Source organism: Cavia porcellus, unplaced genomic scaffold (assembly GCF_034190915.1).
Source record: "Cavia porcellus strain 051 isolate PalLab524CR breed Dunkin Hartley unplaced genomic scaffold, mCavPor4.1 scaffold_25, whole genome shotgun sequence".
NCBI classification, from domain to species: Eukaryota; Metazoa; Chordata; class Mammalia; order Rodentia; family Caviidae; genus Cavia; species Cavia porcellus.
In genome coordinates, this window is record NW_026947508.1 from 18,332,670 (window position 1) to 18,357,700 (window position 25,031).

The window sequence follows — 25,031 nt, forward strand, 5'->3', positions numbered from 1 at the left end:
CAGAGGCCCTGCTGGGGGCCCATAGAACCTGTAGGGACTCAGGGTGGAGGTGTTTTAATTTCTTTTAAAACCAGAAGAAAAGAATTAATGTCTTTATGCAGTGCAATTGTATATATTTCCAAATACTCCTGAATTAGCTGATGAAGACTGAAGAGCCAACACACACACACACACACACACACACACATACACACACGCACACACTAGCAAATGCACACCCCAGATGCCTGCAGGCCCCGTGGGCTGGCATTTACTGAAAACAAACTTCAAAGCCACAGTAGTGGAAAAACCCTGGAGCTCTTCTGTCCCAGCTCCAAAACCCTCCTCCCCGCAGCTTCTTGGGGAGGGATAGCTGGCCTGTCCCTGGTGGAGGGACACTTGAGTTCCTGGACTTCCTCCCCTGGGCTCCCTGGGCCTTTGCCTGGCATTCGTGCCTCAGGCCAGCCGTGTCCCTTTCCTTGTAGAGAGCAGGCCAGGCTACACAGGGCCAGCTGGGCCCGGAGGGATCTTGGCCCTCTCTCCATTTTCCCCTTCTGACCACCCAGCTGGGGGGTGTGGCTGTGCAGGGCTCTCCCTGCCCAGAAGACCCGAGACCCAGACCACTGCATCAGGCACTGCCACTCCTTCCCGTGTCCCTGCGTGTGGCTGTGGCTGCTCGGGACCCTGCCCCAACACTGCTGGGACAGTGGGTTTGGGCAGGCACAGGGCCTCTTCAGAGTGAATTACAAGTGATATTCTGCTCGCAAATACAATGTCTGCCTTTTGCGAAGGATTCAGATTCTGTAGAAATGCAGAAAGAGTAAAACTGTCCACAGTTCACTACTCTGTGAAGGGCAGGCCCCCTTCACAGTTTGGGGTACATTAGTGTATTCACAGACCCACCGTCCCTCCTGTACACACCCTATGCTGACACAGCACAGATGGTCTGCAGCAGGGCCATTTTGTCACAGGGACGTCTGATTGTGGCTAAAGCATAAGTCAGCCTCTAACTAACAGGCCTGGGAGTAGAGAAAACAGACATTTCCCCAGCTCTGAGCAATGCAGGGCTTGTTCCCCACACCTTCCTCCTCTCGTCACAGAACAGACCGGCCTGGGTGAGGCCTGGCCTCACCTGTGCTGGGTGGACCCCACGGCACACTGGACCAGAGGCCTCAGCATGTCATTGTCACCGTTGCTCTGCCCTCCCCCAGGTTTTACCAGGGCATGGAGTATGAGACGGATCTCGTGCCCCTCGAAAGCCCCACGCACCTCATGAAATTCCTGACCGAGAACGTGTCTGCAACCCCAGAGTACCCGGATGTGCTCAAGAAGAACAACCTGATGAGCTTGGAGGGGACCATGCCTGCTCCTGGCAAGGCCACTCCAGTCCCGCCGGGCCCCAGCAAGCTGGAAGCCAGCTCTGTGGACAGCTACCTACTCCCCACCAGTGACATGTATGATAACGGCTCTCTCAATTCCTTGTTTGAGAACATTCATGGGGTGCCACCCACCCAGCGCTGGCAACCAGACAGCACCTTCAAAGATGACCCACAGGAGGTGAGGGCCCATCCCCACACCCTCACAGCGTCCCTTGATAAGTGTGCGTGTGCAGAAAGAGAGAACATTAGAAAGCTCAGTGCTTTGGAATCCATGGAAGAAAGAGCTCTAGAGCTGAAGCAGGACTGCCACGTACTGTTGTCCAGGTTGTGTGCACTGTGCAACCTGCGGAACTGTGTTTGTAACCCTGGGCTGTGGCTCCTGTGACCTGAAATGGTAGTTTATTCTCTTGGGATTGTGTTTCTCTGCAGTCGCTGCTCTTCCCAGATATCCTGAAAACATCCCCGGAACCCCCTTGTCCAGAGGATTATCCTAGCATCAAGAGGTAAGTTGGCCCTCTGCACCCTAAAACCCCTGCATGCCCCAGAACCTAGCAGGAATAATTCATGAGAAAAAAAAGGGAAGTAAAGGCAAATGGAGGCAGAGAGGATTTCCACCTTCTTTTCCTGGGCTGAGCGGGGATCTCAGTGCTCAGGGCTCCGTTAGACAGTGAGCCTCTGTGGCCCTTACTTGTTGCTGTGACTTTGCTGTCTCTCGGGGTTCTGATTTTCACTGGGCCTCATAATATGCAGGACTGAGGCCCAATAGAGCCATGAACTAGAACCTGAGGCCCAGGAGAGTAAAGCAAGCTAGAAGGTCACACAGTGAGCCCCTGCCAGGGTCTTGGTGTCCTGTCCCCCGCCCCAGGGGCACCCCTGCCCGGGGCCAGGGCTCACTGTCCTCTCTCCTTGCAGTGACTTTGAGTACACCCTGGGCTCTCCCAAAGCCATCCACATCAAGTCGGGGGAGTCACCCATGGCCTACCTCAATAAGGGCCAGTTCTATCCAGTCACCCTGCGGACCCCAGCAGGTGCCAAAGGCCTCGCTCTGTCCTCCAACAAAGTCAAGGTGCGCGGACCCCAGGGCACACTGGGGAGGGTTCAGAGGGGGCGAGATGCCTGCTGGTGGGCGGCCAGGGCATTTGGTGGAGACTGCTGGGTACCTGCCCCTTGCCCCACGCCGGGGGGAGACTGAGATAAGACTCTGGGCCTTTCCGGTGGGAGTGACGTGGCCGCTGTGCTTGCAGAGCGTGGTGATGGTCGTCTTCGACAATGAGAAGGGCCCGGTGGAGCAGCTGCGGTTCTGGAAGCACTGGCACTCCCGGCAGCCCACCGCCAAGCAGCGGGTCATTGATGTGGGTGAGTTCTTCCCTTCCTGCCCTTACAGCCCCTTTCTGGAGCCTGGTTTCAGCCCCAGGTCACAGCTGCTGATTGCAAGTAGCAGCCGGTCCTCTGCATTGCTTTGGGACAAACGGGTTGGGAGACCTTAGCACAGGCCTGTTTGTTCCCATGGGAGTGAGACTAGTAGAGCCTGGCACAGTCACATCTGCTTTGGGGTTGGGGCCCTCCAGCCCATCAGCAAGGAGGAAGAGGGAAGCCCCAGTGTGTGTCACCTGGGCCCAGCCCACCCTGAAACAGGCAAGGGGCACAGTTCACTTTCAAGTCTGCAGGCTCTGGCTTTAGAGCCCCCTCCCAGCTGTGATGGTGTCACCTCGCCCCCCTGAGATTCAGTTGTTCCTGTCAAATGACATTAGCCCAGCCTGCCCACAATGCTGGCTTCTGTCTCGAAGTCACGTATCCTGGAAAACAGGCCACAAATGGGGGACCATTCAGTGACTCATCCATGAGGCTAGACAGCAAAGTGATTAGGGACAGGGGCTCAGGGGCCAGGCACATCTGGGCACCTGGCCTCTCACTCTGCCTTTTGTTAGCTGTGACCTTGGGCAAGTAACCAAACCTCTCTGGGCTTCATGTCTCTCGTACATAGTCTGGGTGTTCATAGGAGGGTGTGAGGATCAGCTAAGGACTTGCCTCTACTTAAATGCTCAATAAATGGTAGCTGTTAGTAGACTGAGTTTAACCATTTGGTACTACCACGATCACTGCTATTATAACTGTACCACGATTTGCCGCTATATCTAAGAGATCTCCCACCTCACAATCCCCACGGAAAGTACAAGTTCCTCCTGAAGCAACGGGGTGCTGGCCTTGCTGGCAGAGCTGGACTTCCTCTGGGGCTTTGGGCAAATGCTCTTTCTGCAGTCTCCCCGTGTGACTTAGGCCACAATGGTCCCTGTTCCTCCTGGCCTGATGTGCTGCTCCTGGGGGGCAGGGTGCACACACAGCTTCTAATGCCTCCTCCCCACCGTGGGGCCCTTCCCTCCTGACTCTCTGTCCCCCGTGTGGTTGCAGCTGACTGCAAAGAGAACTTCAACACGGTGCAGCACATCGAGGAGGTGGCCTACAATGCCCTGTCCTTCATGTGGAACATCAGCGAGGAAGCCAAGGTCAGCACCGGGTGGTGGCCGGGACGGATGGTTGCCCAGGAGTTCCTGTCCTTGGGAAAGGGCTCACCGGCACCTAGTGCTGTGGTGTTTGGACCATGGAGGGCACTACTGGAGGGGGCAGGACCCACGGTGGTCAGAAGCGTGGGCTCTGGAACCAGACAGTCTGGGTCTGCACCCAGCTCTTCCACTTAACTGACCAAATGTGTGACTGGGTCCCTCTGAGCCTCCATGGTCTCAGCCGTAAGATAAGTGTGCAATCCTAGCACGATGGAACATGGCCAGCGACACAAGTGTGTTGTTATTAATCCAATTCACCATGTACCAGAGCCTTGCACGATACCACATGGCAGCCACCAAGAGCTTGGTGACTTCCTGGCCTGTGCAGACTGTGGCAGGGGAAGTGCTTAGGAACCTGGCAGCCAAGGGTTTAAGTCCAGTCCCGTTGCTTCTGGGCTTCAAGCCTGCAAGATGGAACCCATAGGTCACCTGCCTGCCGGGCTGTGATGAGGATTCCACAGCCAGCCCCGGGGCTGAGTGCGGTTTTCCATGCCAGTGTTCACATCATTACCATCCTTCCCAGCCTTGTGCCCAAGCCCAGCCACCAGCCTGCTGAGCACTCATGGGCATCCTGGTCCTGCTTGGAGAGCTGGCCTGGTGCAACGCGCACTGGCCTGTCCTGGAATCAGAGTCTGGGTGGTCTTGGACCTGCCCTTTCCTTCCCTGGACCAGGCTTGTGTCGCCCACTAGGGTCTCAAAAGCATTTCTGGCCTGGGTAGGCTGGGGACAGGGGTTGCCCACGGAAGATGAGGGATAGGAGCCAGAGTATACAAAGGGAGGCCCAAAGGCAGGGGCTGTTATTATTCACACAGAGCGGGCTGGAGGAGGAGCCCGGCCTGCAGCTCAGGGAGGTGGGAAAGTTTCGTGGGAAGGGAGAGGTGGGTTTCGGTGGGGATTTTCTCACCGCCGCTCGGGCCCCAGGCTCGGGTCTCTCAAGTGTGGGCTGGTGGGGGCTGAGGGGGAGGTATGCCTGGCATGTGCCTGGGGGCCTGGCCCCACAGCCAGCCAAGAAGGGGGTCTGCTCAGGCACCCCACCCCAGCCTCGCCGTTCAGGTCAGAGTCATTGCCAAGGGAAACAGCCCAGAGAACAGGGGTCGGCAGGCACCATCAGCAGGGCTCGCCTGGCTGAGGCTGAGGGGCTGCCATCCACTGCAGGTTAAGACTTCAGCTGTCCGTCTTACAAAAGTCACAGCGTATCAAGCAGTCACAGCTCACCCTCCCAGCCCCACAAGACAGGTTTTATTATCCCTGTTCTGTTGATAAGGAAAGGAGGCTCCATGAGGTTGCATCAGAGCCTGGCTTCCCACCACAGCGCTGGGCGGTCCCACATCATTTTCCCTGACTCCTGGACAAGGTCCACAGCCTTGTCCCTGCTCAGAGCCTCCATGGCTGCAGGATAAAGGGGGCTGGGACCAAATGAAGAGAGTGATCCCCTCCCTCACTGGAGGCCCAGGATGCCAGAGCTGGGAGCTAGGGTGGAGCAGTTGTGTCTCATCTTTGTGCTCTGGGCCAGCAGGAAAGTAGTGTCCTGGCTCACTCTGTATTGCAGAAAGATGGTGCTCTGGACTTCTGTCCCTGAAAGTGCCTTTGTGCCCCTCCCAGATGGGCTATCCTTGGTGAGCTGATGGGGGCATCTCACCCAGTGGCAGAAGGCCTGCATTAGCTGGGCCAGCCCCAGCCCCACTGCATGTGGCCTGTGTCACCTTGGGACAGCTGCCCACCTCTCTGCACTTCGGTTTGTGGTCTGAAAAAAAGGAGTGGTGACGTTTACTTCTGGGAGCCCTGTGAGGCTTAAGAGCACTGACCAGGTCCCCAGAAGGACTGATTAACTTACATGGCACCTTTCCCTGTCCTCAGGTGTTCATTGGTGTCAACTGCCTGAGCACAGACTTCTCCTCGCAGAAGGGGGTGAAGGGCGTCCCCCTGAACCTGCAGATCGACACCTATGACTGTGGCTCGGGCACTGAGCTCCTGGTGCACCGTGCTGTCTGCCAGATCAAGATCTTCTGTGACAAGGTGGGCAACCCCTCCCCTGGGCCCGGGAGGGAGAAGGGCCGCCTGTGCAGCCGCCTTCCTGCCCTCGCCTGCCTTTGTCTCCCCTCGATGTCTCTGTCTTCAGCCTTCACTGCTGTTCTGCTGCATGTCTTTTCTGTCCTGCATTTCTGGTCTCGCATCTCAGCACATTGTTCTCTGCTCACTGTAAATCTCGCTCCTGTCTCTCTTTCTTCTGCCCACGTCTCTCAGTTTCTGTCTCCTTCTCCACTCTCCCTGCCCTGCCCATCTCTCCTGACTTTCTAAGCTCCTTCCTCCTCTCTGTCTCTCATGGCCTGTGCTGCCCTCAGGCAGGGAGGGCCAGGTTGGATTGGGGTGGATCACATGCAGGGAGCTTCCCATTTCCTGGTGTGGGGAAAAACCGGAACCAGAAGCCTGGCTCATACTTAAGATGCAAAGCAGTCATTGTGACAGTCGCCAGCTCCTCCGGAGGCCCGGGTGACTTCCTCTTCCTCCCACAGGGAGCTGAGAGGAAGATGCGGGATGATGAGCGGAAGCAGTTCCGGCGGAAAGTCAAGTGTCCAGACTCCAGCAACAGCGGTCAGTGGACATGGACTGGGGGCCGGCTGGGCTGGGGTGCTGGGAGGGAGATGGAGATGAAAGGGGAAGCTGAGACCTGGGTGAAGGAATCCGGGGCTCAGTGGCTTCCTTTTCCACCAGGCCTCAAGGGCTGCCTGCTGTCGGGCTTCCGGGGCAATGAGACCACCTACCTGCGGCCGGAAGCTGACCTGGAGACCCCACCGGTGCTCTTCATCCCCAACGTGCACTTCTCCAGCCTGCAGCGCCCTGGAGGGGTAAGGGTGAGGGCTTGGAGAGGGTCCCAGCCTCTGGCGGGCTGGGAAGGTGGGGAGCAATTGTGACTTGTCAGACCGACCCATTGAGATGTCTCTAGGCCTGCCATTTAAAAAGTCAGTATCAAACTGTAGCGGCCGGGGTTGTAGCTCAATGGAAAAGCACTTGGCCCGCATGTGCAAGGCCCCGAGTTCAACCCCCAGTACCACGTGCACACAAAGGGAAAGACTGTGCATGTATGAATCTAGTGAGCTGTTGTATCGGAGAACAGAACACACCTTGTCCCATCAAAGTATTCATGCTTGGAGCGCACACAGAGGAGGTTTCTAACGTCTGAGCCCCACGCTCCACTGAGGCGAGGGGTGGGGGAATGGTGATTGCCATGGCAACACTAGAGCACGGGACTTACACACCAGGTCCTGGGTGTCTGTTGTCTCCCTATATCTGTGGGCCCGAAATGGAGACAGAGAAGCTAACAAACCCCCTGAAATGACACAGCTAGAGAGCAGCAGAGCTAGGGTTTGGACCCAGCAGCCTGGCTTCCACACCCATGCCCTGACCGTGAGCTGTGTGGCCTGTCAAGTCAGGGGAGCCACAACAAAGCACCTGCCAGGCCAAGAGCCCGCCATCCTCTCTAGGGGTAGCAGCAGTGTCAGGCACACTGCTATCAAAAGGTGCTTCCATCTTCCCCGGCCTCAGCTGCCACTGCCCAGTTTCCGGGGCAGGACCAGCCGCACTCCTGGCCCGCTGGGCCCGCTGCTCTGCCCGCAGAGCTGGGGTGCCTCCTCCAGCTAGGCAACTCCTTCACCCAGCCCACTTGGGGGACTCGTGTGAGCAAGCAGAAGCCATTGAAATGGCACCCCCTCCCCAGGACGTGTCCCCCAGGAAGCCCCCCACATGGAAACGTCTTTTCTCTTCCTTGCAGGCAGCGCCCTCGGCAGGACACAGCAGCTCCAACAGGTACCAGACAAACTGCCAAGGGCCCCTGCTCCCCACTGCACCTACACCCCTCACGCTGTCCTCAGCCCGCCTTTCCCTCTGCTACCCCAGCCGGGGCCTGGGACCCGAAGAGGCCACCGACTCTGCCCCAACCCCCAAGCTCCACTCATGCTCCTTCCTCACTGAAACTGCCTGGGTTTTTATGGGTTTGTTTTATGTGAAAAGCTGGCGAATCTTTGGCGAGACACCTGCTTGTAAAAAGGAAAAGAAAAAGCCTCTGGAGACAGTGGGGTGGAGGGGTGCTGAGCTGGAGGGGTTGGGGGTTGAACCCCAGCCGGTTCCCTTATGTTCCACCACAGGGGGCCTGGCCCTGTCCTCCGCCAGCCATGGCCTCTGTGCCTGGCAGTCCCTTCACCTCCCTGCCTGTGCCACTCACCACCAGGGACAGCCACTAGTTAAGACTGTGATGGCCGTGGCACACAGGCCATAGGTTCGCCACCCCCGAGTTAGGCCATCAGGAGTCACTGCTCCTGGGTGGGGAAACTTCAGCTCTGGTCAGGGACCACACAGCTGTTGGGGAGCACAGGCAGGATGAGAACCCAGACTGTTTTACCGCACACCCCACAATCTTCCCTCCTGTCGCTTCACACTGACCTGATTCTTTCAAAAGGATCCATGTTGATGCCAGTGATAAAAGTCCGTTTTGATGGAGGCCATATGCTGTGTCATTACCTGCTGCAGCCTCACCGGCTATTTCCGGCAGGCTCATCTGTACTTTTGCATGGCCTGCTTTATGGATGGGGTCACCTGGGTCAAAGGAACTCAGCCCAGGGCCCGTGCCCACAGCATGGCAGGGCTGGGATTCGAACTCGGGCTGTCCAGCCCCAGACCTGCTGCTTCTCCTGCAGTTCCACTGCTTTGCACCCTCCCCATCCTTGGTTTTGTCCACCTCCAGGGCCCCTGGAAGCCCAGCAGGGGCCTCACCAACCCTCCCTGCCATCCCCACAGGCTACCCCTGAAGCGCACCTGCTCGCCCTTTGCTGAGGAGTTTGAACCGCTGCCCTCCAAACAGGCCAAGGAAGATGACCTTCAGAGAGGTAGTGTCCACCTCCCAGTGTGTCCTTGGAGTCACCCGCTCCAGGAGGGACTGCTTACCTCTTGGACTGGTTTGGGCCCAGACTTGGGGTGGGTAAGGAGTGGTCAGCTAACTCAGGCAACTGGCCCATTGTACTGACCAAGGGGCCCTCACTCTCTCTGACAGGGGCAGGGACAGAGTAGAGATTTCAAAGCCTAGTTGTCTAGTTTTGACCCTCTAAGTCTGTGCCTGCATTTTTGTTGTTGTTTTTCTTATTTTGAGTCAGAATCTCACTATATAGCTCAGACTGGCCTCAAACTCACAGAGAGCCTCCTGCCTCAGGCTCCTGAGTGATGGCATTACACGTGTGTTGATGCACTTAGCAGTCAATCTGTGGCTTCTTGAGGGGGTGGTGACAAGCCCCCAAACCTCTGGCCAGCACAAAGAAACCACCAACAGCTGTGCCTAACTGAAAACCTTCCAGCAGTGCTGAACCAGCTTACCTGGTTGTTTTCAAATACCTCCAGGCGTTCCCACAAGTGGAGTAGGGGACAGGGGCGCACGTTTCACATCCCAAACAAAATGAAGCCGAGTGATGTTACATTGCTTTTGCAAGGTTACCACCTGGCTGCCAGGTGGTGGAGCGGGGATGCACCTGAAGGCTGCATGTGGGACCAGGCAGAATGTTTCCCAGCTGGGAGGCAGAGCTCGGCAGAAATCCATCTTACACTAAAATTAAATGTTTTAGATTCCCCTTCCTCTGCGATTCTCTCGGGCTCAATGTTTTCCTTGCACCCCTAAAGCTGCCCCATTGGTTTTCAGTTCTGTTGTACGTGCGGAGGGAGAGCGAGGAGGTGTTTGATGCCCTCATGCTGAAGACCCCGGACCTGAAGGGGCTGAGGAATGCGGTAAGAAGTCTCATTTCCCACAGGAAGGCTGGGAAGGAACAGCCGGAACTGGGCCTTCTGGTGGCCTGCCTGTCCCGCCCACTGGGGGGCCCAGGGCCCTGCTGGAGGGGGTGTTGCCTGTGATGTTATCTCCCAGCCAGAACCCTGGCTCCACCCTGGGAGTCGCACACACCATAAATCCTCCTTAATCTGATGGCTGCTGTCTGACAGGCCCGGGCTTTTGTTGGCTTTGCAAACCTGTTTCTATTTTAATGGGAGCGAAACCCAAAAAGGCCATGCCCAGAGACACTCTTTTTTTCTCTCCTGGGGGCCCCATTCCTCCTGTTTGCGGTCAGTGGATCCATGGTCAGGTGCAGGCTGGGCCTCTGAGACTTTTCCCAGCCCCTAGAACCAGAGAGCTGGAGAAGCCAGGCCTCGAGCAGACTCCTAGGTAGCTTGAGCCACAGCTGGCGTGGAGGTTGAACCCCTTCAGAAGAAGCAGGGGTTCTAAGGTAACCTCAGCTGCTTTGGTCAAAGGCTGTGTGCTGGCTCCCGGCCCCATCAGAGAAGCCTGCAAAGTGGACACTGTTCACTCCTCTTCATGTCCATAAGGTTACGGCCCTGACAGCCTGTGTGATTCCAGCCTGTGCTCTCCCCGGTTCTGTGCCACCGGTTCTCTTTCCAAACTGTCCTCTTGCTGGGCACCAGCCCTATGAAGTTGGGCTCACACAAGCCTGTTAACATCACTTGAATACAGACTCAGAATCTGTGGGTTGGGCAGTAACTGAAAGGGTCAGGCTTCCATCTAGAGCTTGCATTCTCTCCCCTCAGCTCCTCTGAATTGTGTCTGCCGTTAAATTGTATACTTCTAAGCACAAGGCGCTCGCTACCTTTTGGGACAGCCCATGCTGTCTTTGTGTAATTTATTCCTCTTATGTTTAGAAAGGTCCTAAATTCTTCCTTAGCTTGATTTGAGATCTTAAACCTGGTAGCATCCAGTTACATCACCACTAAAACAAATAATCTTAAGAACTTTTCTGGCCTGGAGATCTCTGTCAAGAATAGCTCCCGGGGCTGGGGATGTAGCTCAGAAGCATAAGTACCTGCCTGGCATATGCAAGGTCCCGAGTTCAATTCCAGTACCAAATATAAATAAATAAATAACACCAGAACTGAATCTGATCCTTATCCAAAAGTGCCCGGAGACAGCCAGCTTCCCCTAGAGTCCCCACCAAGCTGTGCTTCGGCCTTGAGGCAGCCAGTTCCTCTGAATACAGGCATTTGACGGCCCTCTTACTAGGCCAGGCACCAGGCCGAGTGTTCTGCATAACTGTCACAGTTGAAGTCCAGAACCGTTCTCTGGGTGCATCCCATTATTGCACCCATTTTACAAACAAGATAACTGAGGCTCTGAGAAGGAAGGAGACCTGTTAAGTTTGGCAGCTCCTATGATGGAACTGGGTCCATACCAGATGCATCTGCCCCCAGACCTCAGGGGGAGAAGTGGGCTGAGTCTGGTTGCACAGCCCGGCAGGCTGGGTGCTCATCTGGAGAATGGCTCTGAAGTTTGGGGTGTGGTGGAGTCAGTGAACCAGGGCTCAAGGCTCAGGGCCTGGCTTGTGCTCTTGGAGCTCGGTTTGCACAGCTGTTGTCTAGGATCAGTAGTGCCTTCCTGAGGGAGAAATGTGGGCCATCCCTCCCAGCTGGGCCAGGATCAGCTGGTCACTCAGCTTTAATAATAACGGCAGTAGCCACTGAGGAGGGGCTCGGAGGGAGTTGGGGGCTGCCCGAGGTGACATATGGCGCCCGTGCACTTCATGCTCCCCACAGGCCTTTGGGTGGGAGGGTCCTCTCTTTCTCTACAAAGACTTTGCGCAGGGTTACCAGTGGGTGGATGGTGGCCCTAAGCACTGGACAATTCAAGCATTTGACACCAGGCAGGAGCTACGGGCAGGGGTAGATGCTCATGAGATTTTACACCTACTAAAAATGCTGTTTGCAAAATGTCTGCTGTGATACGGGAAGGTTTACCATATGATGATGTTTTAAAAGTGATATAAAAACTACCTATGTGGAATACAAAAATAACTGTATGCAAGGCCTACCAATGGGACACATATAGCCAGATATGAATGGTCTTCAACCCAGAGAAACAGGGTTGTGATAGGTAGGTAGATAGACAGACAGATAGGATAGTGGGGTTTTTTGAGGGGTGGGGGTTGGTTTTGGTACCAGGAATTGAATTTGTGACCTTATGCTTGCCAGGCAGGTGCTATACTGCTGAGCTATATTCCTGGCCAGGATAGTGTTGTTAACCTCATATATATAACCTCATACATGCAGGCACATGTGCGCACGCACACACACACACATACACACACACACACACACACACACACACACACACACACCCCTTTTATGATCAGGAAGTGCTCCAGTTTGGCAGCAGAACTGAACGCCCTACTGTTCTCTCCCAGATCTCTGAGAAGTACGGGCTCCCCGAAGAGAACATCTGCAAAGTCTACAAGAAGTGTAAGCGAGGGTAAGTGCCCCCTCATGCCCTCTCACCCGCTGGCTGCTCAGTGCTGAGCCTTCGTCAAGGGGTCGAGGGGATGTAGAGTCGGGGGTTCCATCAGGCCAAGGTCACCAGTCAGTCACACTCCCATCTGCACAGACCAGACACTGATCACTATCGGGAAAGCTAGGAATGGGGCAGAGGTAGAAGGATCTTTAGATGTGGCCTCATGGGTGGAGAGGGGAGTGCAGGGTCATATATCAGAAGACCCAAGTTGAATCCATTGGATAGCCAAGTCACTTTATGATACTTCTGTTACAGTGAACGCCATTACTTGACCACCTACTGTGTGTCAGGTTCTAAGCTCGGGGCTCTTTTCACTCCCTTTTTACAGATAGAGAAACTGAGGCACAGAGGTGATAAGCAGTGATTCAGGCAGGAGCAGGGAACAAAGGCACAGAGGCAGGCAGACCCACAGGGCTGCTGCTGGAGAAGCTGGGGCAGAAGGAGCTGTGAGTGGGAGTCATGTTGGGTGCTGGATCACGGATCTCCACGGGCAGGAGAGAGTAGGCTCTGCCCTCCAGGGGCCCACTCAGTGCCTGGCTACTCTCATGGGTTCCTGGGGACCCAGAACCCTTTCTTGTCTGCTTAGGAGACCCTTGGCTGGAAAGGGGGAGTGTCACATGGTGACTGTCTTCCCAGGCTTTAGTCACATGGTCTCTGGGCCTCTAATTAGGTCACCTTACCAGCCCAGCATGGGACCCAGGCAGTGAAGATTTGTCCCTTCCATTCCCAGCCCAGGGGACCCAGGACCAGGATACTGGGAAACCTCCCCCTTCCACCCAGCAAGCCCCGAGTCCTGCTTCTGATGGTCTCATTCCAGCCTGGGAGGGGGCCCAGCCCCGCACTGCTCTCCATGGGCTCCTTCATAGAAGGCTTTGCAAAGCGAGGCCCCATCTAAGTGGGCCTGGGTCCCGCTCCTCTCTCCTCTGTGGCTCCCACCCAGCCTCCTACAGCAGCTTGGGGTCTCAGGGGAATGTGTCCGCCCTTGCAGCCCTGGGAGAGGACCCATTTTGTTTGGGTTGTACGAGAGGCACACCTATGTATATATGTGCGTGTTTCAGTTTCCAGCTGAGGCTCACACGCTCTGTAACTGAACCCACCTCCCCGCTCCGCGTTGCTCAGCCTCACTCGTCCTCCCTCCCCTCAGCCCCACAGATCCCACCGCAGCCCCGCTGAGGGTCCAGGTGGTGCCTTCATGTACGATGCAGGAGCAGAGGGTACACGCCGAGATGTGGCTGCGCCCCCTCCCCCCAGTTGCCAGAAGCTTTCCCTTGAGCCCCAGGCACCTCCTACATGCCAGGTGCTGGGCTGAGTGACACCGCATCAGGTCACTGACCCTTCGTGCCTGGTGGATGGTCCATTTCTACAGATGAGAAAACTGAGATCCAGAGTAGTCGTAGGTCATGAGTTGGTGATGGTAGAAGAAATCCTGCATGCCTAAAACCAGTGCCTGTACCCGCTATTTTTTCTTGCCTCCTGCTTATTCCTCTAGATGATGTGCAAATAAAAGTTAGGGCCAGGCAGGCCAGTCCATGCCCAGCACCATAGCCTAGGGCAGTGATGGTGAACTTTTTTAGAATCACTGGGGTACTAAAGCCATAGATTCCCACCACTTGCCTGGGGCATCACCTAACAACAGTGCAGAGGGACCGAGTAACCCCAAAGGCCCCAGTCCCAGAAACTCTGGCCCTAGGATGGTCTGGCACATCTGAATGAGAATACTCCCCCAAAACCTCCTGGGAGAGGGGAGGCCAAGCAGTCTGCTGCTTCATCGGGGTTTGCATCTAAGAACAGGAAATTTTAATGGGGGGGGGGGGCTTCTTTAGTTTTACAAAGCCTCCTGAAAGTCCTCCAGAGAAAGGCAGATACCATCAGCTTTGCAAGCACCACTGAGTGCTTGAAAGATTAACAAAGACATTGTTTCTGCTGGCAGCAGGCCAGGGGTTTAATGCAGCCAGGGGCAGAAGACAGTGAGAAGCTAGGAAGTGACGAGAGGCTTGCATTCTGTGACAGCAGTTCCTGACCAGCAGGTGTCTTATTGCTCTGGGTCCAGCTGTCACTGGCCCCTGAGGGAGGGTCCCTTGCCCAAAAGCAGAGCTCTGAGCCCTGCTGGGAGTCATCTACCCAGTGCCTGGCACCTGGAAGGAGCCAATAAACACCGCCAAAGAAAACAAACAAAATCACTGTGACTTAGACAAGTGCCCACTCTTCTGTCTAACCCTGGCCTCCTCTGGCTTGCTTGGAGCCACTAGCCCCCAGACAAAGATCCGTCTGTGAAGTCCAGGAATTTCGAACAGGTCCCAGGAAAGGGGATCCTGCAATCAATGCTGGCAGGCAAGGCCTGGACGTCTGGGGGCCGGAGCTGGACCTTTTTCTTCAAAGGAGCAGAGACAGCTGGGCCTAGGCTGTGGGCTCCAGGCTCACAGCTGTCCCCAGAGCCCTGCTTTGCTGGGTCCTCATGAAAGCGGACATCTATCTGTGGACCACTTAAAGTTATCCCACGCTTACCCAGACTTTCCCCTAATGCTGTATTTGCTTTTCTTTATCTCCCACTTTCCAACTTGGGCAATAGGTGCCCCTTCCCCTCCCACTTCTCTTCTAAAAAAGTGATACAGTGGAAAAAGACAAAAGTCTAGACTCAACTCTCAGCGCTGTCGTTAATTAACAACACGACTCTTACTTCTCTGAATCTCATTTTCTTGTCTATGAACTGGAGTAACATGTTTGTAAGGGTTCCTTCCTCCAGTCTGTGCAAGAGTCTACCCTCCTGGAGGACGAAATCTAGGCCTAATTCCTTTCCTCTCTGACCTCTGTTTTGGGGCAAGACCCTGCACCTGAAAAAACCTCAGCAAATGCTAGCGATGGGTGATAGGAGGGTGGAGGGACTCAGGTAGATGGTGAGTAGGTGAATGGGTGAATGAGCGGATGGGTAGATGGAGGGATGCACCCAACTCCATGGTATGCTTGGCAGTGTGGCAGGGAAGGGGCAGAGGACAGCTGATACGATCATCTGTGGTCACCAGGGAGGCAGCTCCTTGTGATTCGAGCATGAATCACGCTCTGGCTTTGACCCTGCTGGGAGCACAGCCATGAAAGTTCTTTTGTCTCTTAATTCAGCCAGGTCCTTACCTAGAGAGTGTGGGGAGATGAGGCCAAGCCCCTCAGCCTCATCAGGATGGAGCGGAATGGGGTGGGTGTGGCACCCTCTGGCCCAGGCAGGCATCCCTGAGTGGCACATCATAGACTCTTGTGGGATCCAAACCACCGTATCTCCCGGACTTGAACTCTCTGTGTCCAAGTGCACTGGTGCTGCTCCTGAGGCTGCAGTGTTACCATCCTCCCAGTGACACCAAGGCCAGGAAACAGGGGCCCTGCCCCATTCCAACTGCATCTCCTCTCTTCCAGAATCTTGGTCAACATGGACAACAACATCATCCAGCATTACAGCAATCACGTTGCCTTCCTGCTGGACATGGGGGAGCTGGACGGCAAGATTCAGATCATCCTGAAGGAGCTGTGAGTCCTGTACTCCAAGCTGCAGACCCCAGGCGTGGCTCAGGCCCAGAGCCCGCCGGGAAGTGGCCCTGTGCCACACACAAACTGTCCATGTGCCTCAATGCAGTTACTTGAATGCCTTCCTCCAGGGGAGTCACAGATGTCAGGGCCAGGAAGGGGTCTTAGAGGCCTCCTGGTCTGAGCCCCATCCATGCTTGAATCAAGTCCTGGAGTTTCTGGCCAGCGCCGGCCCCGGGAACAGAGTGCCTTTTGAGTGAGCCTCACACTGCCCTGCAGGCCACCTTCACGGACGTGGTGAAGCCACCCTCAGTCCCACATAGCCACCGCTCTGGATTCCTCCATCCTTCAGGCCAAGGATTTCTCACCTTTCGGTCAGTGAACTCCGGGTTCTCAGTGCAAAGGACTTTTGAAAAAACACATCGTGGAAACAGTATCTTGCTCATTGACTTCTTGGATACAAGATGTAAATAATAGTGCTGACCAGAACGAAGTGACCTCTCTGTAAAACTACCACCTTGCCAGTTGCTGTTGTACACATTTCTTATTTACAATTTCCAATTTATAATTCTTATTTACAGTTTTATGTTATATATATAAGTATATATTGTATATATATGCAACATTTTATATTTTTCATGGATACATTTTTATCATTTCAAAAAAATCTGTATTTCACATTTCTTGGACTGTTTTTTAGCTGTTAATCAGTTATGCATTTTGTATACTTGTAGTATTGAGTAATAAAAGCGTACCTGTGTATCAGTCACACGTTCCTTTTGTGAGTTTCCAGCAGAAGAGCAGCCGGGATGGTGGATGTAAAGGATGAGGGACTTGTGAGCTCTTGAAGCCAAGGTGTCCACCCTGGGAGGTAGCAGCGTCAGGATGTGGTCCCATGAGGCCAACTGTGACTCCCTTTGCATCACTGACTCTGAAATACAGGCCCAGAATGACCAGGGCAAGGACCTCACAGCTGCGGCCAGCGCGAGAGCCCAGGGCTGGGCCACGAGAGCTGAGTCTTGGGCATCTCAGCTCCTCCTCTCCAGGCTGCCTCTTTCCCTGGAGGCGGCTCCTCTTGGCTCTGAGAAGCCACTTTGCATCCCTTTCCCACTGTGGTCAGTGGCTTCGTGTTGAGACATTGAAATCAGCCAGGGCGGAAGTGTTTATACCGTGGATAGTGACCAGTACTATAAATCAAGCCCTTTATTTCCCCTCAGTAACTCACAGATCACTGGTTGCTTGCTTCCTTGGTTTTTACTGCTACATCTTGTCCTGTTTCTTTGGCTGGTGTGTTCTGCGTGGGTTAAAGCTGTCATCCAGCCTAGGCCTCAGTTTCCCTGATGAGCCTCAAAGGCCCATGATGCGAGGGAGGGGATAGCATCCCTGAGTGCCTCCTTGACTTCAATCCCAGTAGTTTTACTTTGGAAATAATAGGGTTTCTTATAAATGTTTGCTGGCATAAAACTTCTTTTAAAAAGTTTAGAAACCAATATGCCTATGAAAACCTCCCAGTCCACCATCCATGGGTCCTGCCTAGCCTTGGACCCCACAATTTCGGTGTGCTTTAAAGGGGCCACTGAGGAAGTCAAATAATAGCTCAATGTAATCTTTTTAAAATTAAGGCAAAAGCTGGATATGGTGATTTACACCTGTAACCCCATCGTTCTGGGAGATTGATGCAGAAGGATGGCAAGTTTAAACCCAACCGGGGCAACTTAGTGACTTAGCAAGACTCTTGTCTCAAAAAAGAGCTGGAGATGCAGCTCAGTGTAAAGGTCCGGGGTTCAGTCTCCAGTACATTTCTTTAAAAATGAATGTAAAAATCCATGATGAGCAAAGTCTCAAATTTTTTCACATGCGGTCAGTGTCACTGACCTTCCTTTTGCCTCGGTCTCTGAAATGCCCACAGGGCTCTTATGGGGGGTCCTGTGGAGCACGAAGGGTTGCTTTGCCCAGCCCAAGCCTCACTGCTGCTGTGACATCACCCAAATGTCCCAGTGCACTGACCTGGGAAGCTCGAGTGACAGCAGTGCAGGGTCAGTCCCTGGAGTTAAGGCTCATTTCCTGCTGTGCTTCCTGCCCAGCTTCCTGCAGGAGCCAGGTACCATGCAGGAAACTGGAAGCTGGTGTTTCCCAACTCAGACTGCATATCAGAATCACCTGGGCATCTTTCTCCTCTCCCCGCACCCTACTTCCCAGGCCCCACCCTGGAGCCACGCGGCATCATTTCCAAGTGGGGACCCAGGCAGCAGAACCTTGTGAAGTTCTCGGGGTGATTACAATCTGCAGTCAAGGGGGAGAGCTGCTGCTGCTGCAGAGTTTATAGTCACACAGGCCTTGAACATTTGCAGCCTCCTGGCGTCTGCCCAGATGCTGCCCTATGGCATCATTAGCGTTTGCACACAGTGTGCTGCAGAGCTCTGGGAGGGAGCTGGCAGCACCCCCTGCCCCTTTGCATCTGTGCAGCCCCTGGCAAAGCTACCAGGAAAGAGAGATGAGGGCAGCTGAGCCTAGAAAGGCCAACTTGCACCGCAAGGAGACTCCCACAAACCTTGAGGAAGTTCTGTCCTGACCTTGCGAAAGTCGGGGAGGAAAGGGAGCTCCTGAGCCCCACAGCTGCCATCGCAAGGTTATCTCCGCTGCAGAGGGTGAGACAGTGAAAGAAGTAGACGAAAGATGATCACTGTAGAAAGGCAGCTGGCGGCTGGTGGGGAGAGCATCACCTGCCTCCCGGCGACTGTCACCCAATGGATTAGAGCGCATGAGACAGAGCACAGAAGGGGATGCATGAGGAAGGACAGAGAGAGAGAGAGAGTGGCTGAGTAAGGGAACAAGAGGATGGAAGGGAGAGGGGGAGAGAAGGAAAGAGGGAGGAGAGACGAGGAAAAGGAGGTCAAATAAATACTCAGGCAGGTGAACAAATGGAAGGCCGGATGAGGAGCTGAACAATTAAGTGTTTTTATTTATAATTTGTGTATGTGTCGTACTGGGCATTGAACCCAGGGCATTCACACTGAGCTACATCCCCAGCCCTTTTTGAGAGTTTTCTTTAAGTCACCCAAGCTGGGCTTGAATTCATGATCCTCCTGCTTCAGCCTCCCAGAGACCTGAGATTACAGGATATGCCACCATAGCCAGCTAATTAAGCATCTGCTCAACTCTCGCTATTTTTAGTGTGGCCCGTGGACTAAGCAGCATCAGCACCACCTGAGCTTGTTAGAAATGCAGAGTCTCAGGCCCCACTCCCGGCTCCCACGTTTTAATAAAATCTCCAAGGAATCAGCACGCACATTAAAATCCAGGAACTACTTTATAAAGGTACCTGTGTATCCTAAGCACAGCTAGATATGTTACAATCACACCAGGAACTTTTAAAAGATACCAAAGGTCAGTGAAATCAGAATTTTGAGGCTGGGGCCTAGGTGTGCTCCTGCGCTGAGTCTAATAGACAGCTAGGGGTAAGGGGTCCTGGTTAACCCCAGCTCTAGACAGTTTAACAGAGAATGGAGCAATCAAAAGACTCTCTGAGTTCAGTTCTGGGCCTGGCCATGTGGGGTGTGGGCATGGATTCCTATCAGCTGAGAGCTGTTTGCTCTTCTCTCCCCAGCCCTCTCTCTCTTGACTCAGAGGGATTTGGGGAGACACAGAGGTCACTAGGGGGAGTCCTCTGAGGGGCCAGAAGATTTCACACTGTGAAGAATTCCCCACTCTGACAGTGGCAGACCCAGGAGCCATTGGTTGGGTTGCTGTGGACACGGTTAGACAGCAGTAGCTTTAGCTCCTAAAGCCCCAGCGCCCACCCCAGCTGCTTCACTCAGCTACCACGGGAGCAGCCCCGGGAGCTTTAAACCTTGTGCACCTTCCTGCCAATGCGTCCCTTCCAGGAGAAGCCGAGGGCCTGTGCGGGCGCACGCGCAAAGTAGCCTTTCAATCCAGAGCTCCTGCGCTCAGCAAGGCGCTCCAGGCTGCCTCTCCTTCACTCCAAGGCCATGGGGCCTTTCTGAGAACCTGTTTACAAAAACACCAGCTCCTGTGGGAAGCAGGAATTCAGTTTAATTGACTATGATATTTATCCTTCTCCTTCTTCAGCCTTGCTCAAAGGGAAAGCCAACCAGCAGGCAGTTCTGACAGGAAGGCTCAGGATGCACAACTCACAAAGTAAAGGGGGGCACCATGAGAAGTGAGTCTGTCGTGGGGGACCAGGCATGGGGGAGCAAGGTGGGAGGGGTGCAGGGAGGATGCACGGAGACTCCCGCTTGGGGCATTGCTGGACAACATCAAGATTTGGGGAAGGAGGAAATGTGCAGTTAGGTCTCTTCCATCTCGGTTCTTCAGCCTTCCTCTTGCAGAGGGAAAAAGATTTGCAAGTCAGAAGAGATCCATTAAAGACGGTCAAACGTAGTCAACAAGTCTTTCTTGGACATTGATGTAGAAGGTCAGCGAGAGGGGTGAATGGAGAGGCTCGAGCAGGGAAGGTGGGGGAGGCAGCCCACAGCATGGGCACAGGGTGGCCTTCCTGTCCCTTGAGCTACTGCTTCTGGAGCTTGCGTTCCACAGGGCGCTGTCACTTCCGCTGTCGGAGATGTGACTGCTATGAACTTTGGGGCAGCCTCCCCAGTGCTGGGTAAAGAGTGAAGGTGATCAGCTGCCCTGTTCTTCCAGAAAGTGCCATGTGGCTGTCTAGGGGGCCTGGTAACATCTTGGAGTGTCTACCACAGGTGCCATGGGCCCTGCCAGGCTCCTGGAAGTCAGGAGGAGTCTGGAAGCCAAGGGCAGATGATTGGGCCCACACCTGGGCACGCTGAGATCCCAGAGACCTGGCTGGGCACCAGGCTTCCGGGCAGGGACTCTGCCACCAGCTGTCTTCCACGTGGAATCCGCGCTTTAGGAACCCCTGAAGTCTATGGAAGAGTCACGCCAGAGCCACCTGCACGGATCCAAGGGGCAAGTGATCATGGCCTCCATCCACTCCTCCTTGCTGCTCAGGAAAATGCCGGAGTAGGTGGGGCGAGTTAGTCTCCAAGGCCAGCCCAGCAGCCATGCCGCAGCACTAGGAAGGGTGACTTGGTCAGCAGCCACACATGTTCTCCAAGTGAATGTCCTGGGGAGCTGGGGATCAGGGGCCGAGGCTCTTCCTGAGCTCATGTGGCGTCACTACATCACCGGGACCCATTTCTTGTCCTCATTGTAGAGGAAGGACTGCTTCCCTAGGGGCTCAGGCTTGTACGTGGCTGAGGAGAGAGAGACAGTACGTGAGGAGAGAAAGGCCAGGGTGTGAGGCTCCGGCATCCTACCTCAGAGCTGGTAAGGCCCGGGAACTCTGCTTCAGCCCCTGCATCTCATAAGGAAGGAGAGAGCAGGAGAGAGAAGAGAGGAGGAAAAAGAGGGGAGGGAGGAAGAAAGGGAGAGAGAGACAGAGACAGAGAGACAGACAGAGAGGGAGAGACAGGGAGAGTCAGACAGACAGAGAAAGAGGGAGAGAAAGGAACTGGTCTCACACTGCATGGCTCTTAACTGACCTCAGCCAAAATGACATTATGGCTTTCAGCATTCTTTAACTCTCTTTAACAGAGCAAAATTTGCAAAACATATTTTGTACAAAAAATCAAAAACTGGGCTAGGGGTTTAGCTCAGGCATAAATGCCTTCCTGGCAAGCATGAGGTCATGAGTTCAGTCCCCATTACCAAACAAACAAACAAAATTGAGAACCACACAGAACAAAGTGATATTCTTGTTGAAGCACAGGGTTAGCATGGTGGGGTTTTGATCTGGTCAGGAAATTTCTAGAAAGGCAAAAGCCATCACACAGCTTCCTAGGGATGAGCAGCCTGGACCACAGTCCAAAGTGACAGGAAAGTCTTCTATCAAGCTGACATGTCTAGTGAGGGTCCCTTGGATGTCTTCTTAGGGAGACCCTCAGGGGGACCTATGGCTGCCTGGTCTGTCTGCATCCCCTGGAAGCCATGAGGGGTGTCAGGAAGCCGCTCAGGGAGGCTCTCGTAGATGGAGGTGAGCGCAGCAGCTGCAAGCCACCTGTACCCGTGTGCCAGGCACCTTGACTCAGAGGAAGCTCCTAGAGCAGAAACCATGGCCCGCATGCTGTAGCGGGCACACAGACCTCTGTCTGTCACCCCAGCAGCCAAGACACCCCAGTAGCCAAGCACTGGCTATTCAGGTTTAATTGCAGTGCTGATACTCTGCAATAAAGAAATAGGGTTTGGGTGCAGTTTGGGCACTCGGGCTCTAAAGCTTCGCCATCACTGTCTTGGAGCATGGGCCAGCAGGGTCAAACAAGGACCCCCACCTGTGCCGAGACCTCTGGGAGCTCACTGCTTGTATGAAGATGGGCACATTTGCTGGACCAAAGCGTGTTCTCTTGGTCAACCAGACAACCCCAGGGTCAAACCTGGGCTGTCTTGTTGGTCTGATTATCACTGCACCCACAGAGCTGAGACCACCAGAACTATGATAATGGCTCTCTTCCCATCCCACCTCTATGACATTTTTATTAGCTGTGAGTATCTCCCCTACCAGACTGATGCCTCTGGGGAATGAGCACCCTGTCACCTTAGCTCCCAGGGTAGGAGCGTCCTTGGTGTGGAATGAAAGGGGCTCTGAGCTCTGCTTTTTCCCCCCACGCATCTGCCACACCTGTCAATCACCTGGCCATTGGCAGGGAATGGTACTAGCTAAGGGGAGCTACGGAGAAGTACACAAGCAGGGAAATACAGAGGCCACCTACGGGAGAGAGCCCCTGGCGACCTCAGCTCTCAGGGAGATCCCAGGTGTGACAAGTGTCACTGCTTAAGCTCATCAGTAGGACGGCAGTGGAGTTAGACGGCTTCACAGCGCAGCTCTGTTGGGTGGGCCCTGTCTTCTTCCATCATAAACAAGGTGCGGGGTGTAGGCCGTGTGCCTGGGCTCTCTGCCGTGCTGCCACGGCCCCTGGAGCTGTGGACCCTTTGCTCTCCAGATCTTCCTCTCTGTAAACTATGTTGGCCAGACTAGGACCAGCGCCTTTAATATTTTTAAGAACAAGAACTCTTCTGACGACCTGACCAAAGCCATGGCCCTATAGTATGATGGCTGAATGCTCCAAATCTGTAGAGAGTCCCGAGTCACCGGCTGCCACAGCCCATCTGTGACCTGGTGCACCTTCCAGGTCCTCAGTATCAATCCCTGACCCTGATCATCTCTAAGAGCCCTTTCACCTTAAAAAAACAAAATATTTTTATACTCTGAAAAGGTGAGCCGATAACTCTCCTAAGTCTGCCCTCACCCCTGTAAACTGTTTGGCAAACAGCCTATAAACCAGTGGTGTTTGATGGCACAGGAATGACAAACAAGCCCAGATTAGGTTTTTACAGTCACTTAAAGCAGTCAGCTGACCTGGGCCAGGGAGGCCTGGCTGGGAAGGCTCCATTATCCTCCTGCTGGTGTTGGACACAAAGGATGCACTAGAGATGAAATGCTTGGTGGGTCCAGCATAGTTCACAATGTCATACTGACCAGGGCCCGGAAGAGGCGGCTTTGGGGGCAGAGGCAAAGGCTGGGCTGAGAAGTTCAGGACAGGGTTCTTCCTTTGGAGAAGACAAAATGGGAAGATGTCACTAAAGCAGTCTAGTGGGGCACTGCCACCTTTAAATGTGGCCAAGGCACACTCAGGATCAGGGGCCCAGACATGGCCTGGGAGACCCGATCAGAGTGCTCGCTCCTCTGCTTGTGAGCCCAGCGTACTGAAACTTGGTTTTCTCATCAGCACAGTGGTGATCATAGAAGTACCTACACCACAGGCTCCAGGTCAGGGTTACATGAGATGATTCACCTGAAATATGGTACTCAGGACAGGGCCGGCACACGGTTAGAGCTCAGGATATGATAGCTGCAGCATTGCTGCTGAGCTGATCAGGAGGAACAGGCAGCACTAATTTTATATGCTGACCCTGATCGATTAGTAGTACCTGGCTGGAGCTCTGTGAGATGAGAACTCACTTGTCTTGGTGATCCACTTGTGATGTCTGCTATGGCTAGGCCACATGTGACTTCTTAATCAAGCCTTGATTCACAGTTCTACTGGGCTGCCAAGAACTGCCCATCTCCAGGCTGTCAGCAGAGTCAAGTCACTTTGCCCACCATGTGGGCAAGGGCCACCTCCTCTCCTGTTAACCCCCATAACTTGTTCCAAGGTCTTCCATTAAAGGAGGACAGAGGTTATCAGAGCCAGGGAGAGAACAAGGGGTTCCTGGCCACTACCTTCTGAAACTGAGACAGACAGGGGACCTAGAGACATCTAGTCAACCGCCTTATTCTGTTAAAGTTGGGGTCCAGAAAGAAAAAAGAGACACATTCAGAGCATAGAGCAAGTTGGTGGGACACAAGGATGCACGTCTCCAAAGATTTGGAGAAAGCATCATGGCGGAGGGGAGTTTGAGTCACACAGACCAGAGTCTGAATTCCAGTCACGCCACTGCCCGGCTGTGAGACTTGGGACAAGTCCTCCGAGTTCTCACACTCTGTGTCTGTGACAAAGAGCAAGAAGGCCCAGTCTTCACAGAGGTGAAGTGATAGGTCACCTCTCACGGCACCGCCACACAGAAAACGCTCAGTAGAGGTAGCAGTCGTTACCGCAAACATGTCATGCTTTGCCACAGAGAAGAACCAAGCTTAGGAAAGAGCTAGGGCCCCCTCACACTAGAATCACTCAGAGGCAGGGGACCCTTCTCCCACAGAAAGCCACCATAAATCTGCCTAAATCCTATGCTTCATGGTGGAGGAACTGCTGGCTTAGAACAAAGGTGCCCACAGGAAAAGGGGACCCATGGCTTCTCCCACCACCATGGAAGACCACGTTACGGGGTGTAATCAACTACTTCTCCCCTTATAAACAAATGCCAGTTTCTCCCTCTTCTGGCTATGGTTCCCCCTTCAAAGCACCCCCAGAAAATTGATGAGTGGGTGACATCAAGAGACAAGCTTGATTCCTGGAAATCAGTGCTAGATTGAGCCAACCATGAGGTCACCTGTTGGTTTGAGTCACCTCACATTCTTTGAGAAGACTATGAGATGGCCACCTGCACGCATATGGCCTATTGGTCCTGTATCCCTCCAGCACTGGCCAGAACAGGCCGAGGAGTCCATTTGTTGTTCTACCAGGACCCCACGTGGTAGTGCTGGAAGCCTTAACTGTCCCATGCAGCTCCCCGCCAGGCATGGGGGTGTCCAGACTGCTCAACGCTAAGGCCCAGATCTGAATATCCCCAAGCCCCTCAATTCCA

The 25,031-nt window shown here is 54.1% G+C and overlaps 2 protein-coding genes across 5 annotated transcripts in view; one reads left to right on the forward strand and one right to left on the reverse strand.

Moving 5' to 3' along the window:
- The window catches only part of Grhl3 (grainyhead like transcription factor 3), a 30,507-nt gene extending 13,987 nt beyond the window's left edge, over nt 1–16,520 (forward strand). Inside the window, exons 4-16 of the mRNA XM_003471125.5 lie at nt 1,191–1,536; nt 1,788–1,861; nt 2,271–2,424; nt 2,603–2,714; nt 3,768–3,862; nt 5,777–5,935; nt 6,433–6,511; nt 6,632–6,765; nt 7,689–7,723; nt 8,711–8,799; nt 9,600–9,685; nt 12,142–12,206; nt 15,648–16,520. Coding sequence (XP_003471173.3) covers nt 1,191–1,536; nt 1,788–1,861; nt 2,271–2,424; nt 2,603–2,714; nt 3,768–3,862; nt 5,777–5,935; nt 6,433–6,511; nt 6,632–6,765; nt 7,689–7,723; nt 8,711–8,799; nt 9,600–9,685; nt 12,142–12,206; nt 15,648–15,762 — 1,543 coding nt within the window. The 3' untranslated portion in view covers nt 15,763–16,520. The remainder of the gene's footprint in view (nt 1–1,190; nt 1,537–1,787; nt 1,862–2,270; nt 2,425–2,602; nt 2,715–3,767; nt 3,863–5,776; nt 5,936–6,432; nt 6,512–6,631; nt 6,766–7,688; nt 7,724–8,710; nt 8,800–9,599; nt 9,686–12,141; nt 12,207–15,647) is intronic.
- A 2,177-nt stretch (nt 16,521–18,697) lies between these two features.
- Nucleotides 18,698–25,031, reverse strand: part of Stpg1 (sperm tail PG-rich repeat containing 1) — a 43,867-nt gene continuing 37,533 nt past the window's right edge. For all 4 annotated transcript variants that reach the window (XM_003471326.4, XM_063235769.1, XM_063235768.1 and 1 more), the window contains 2 exons: nt 23,146–23,336; nt 18,698–20,986 (listed from right to left, as the gene is read on the reverse strand). In XM_003471326.4, coding sequence (XP_003471374.2) covers nt 20,910–20,986; nt 23,146–23,336 — 268 coding nt within the window. In that variant the 3' untranslated portion in view covers nt 18,698–20,909. The remainder of the gene's footprint in view (nt 20,987–23,145; nt 23,337–25,031) is intronic.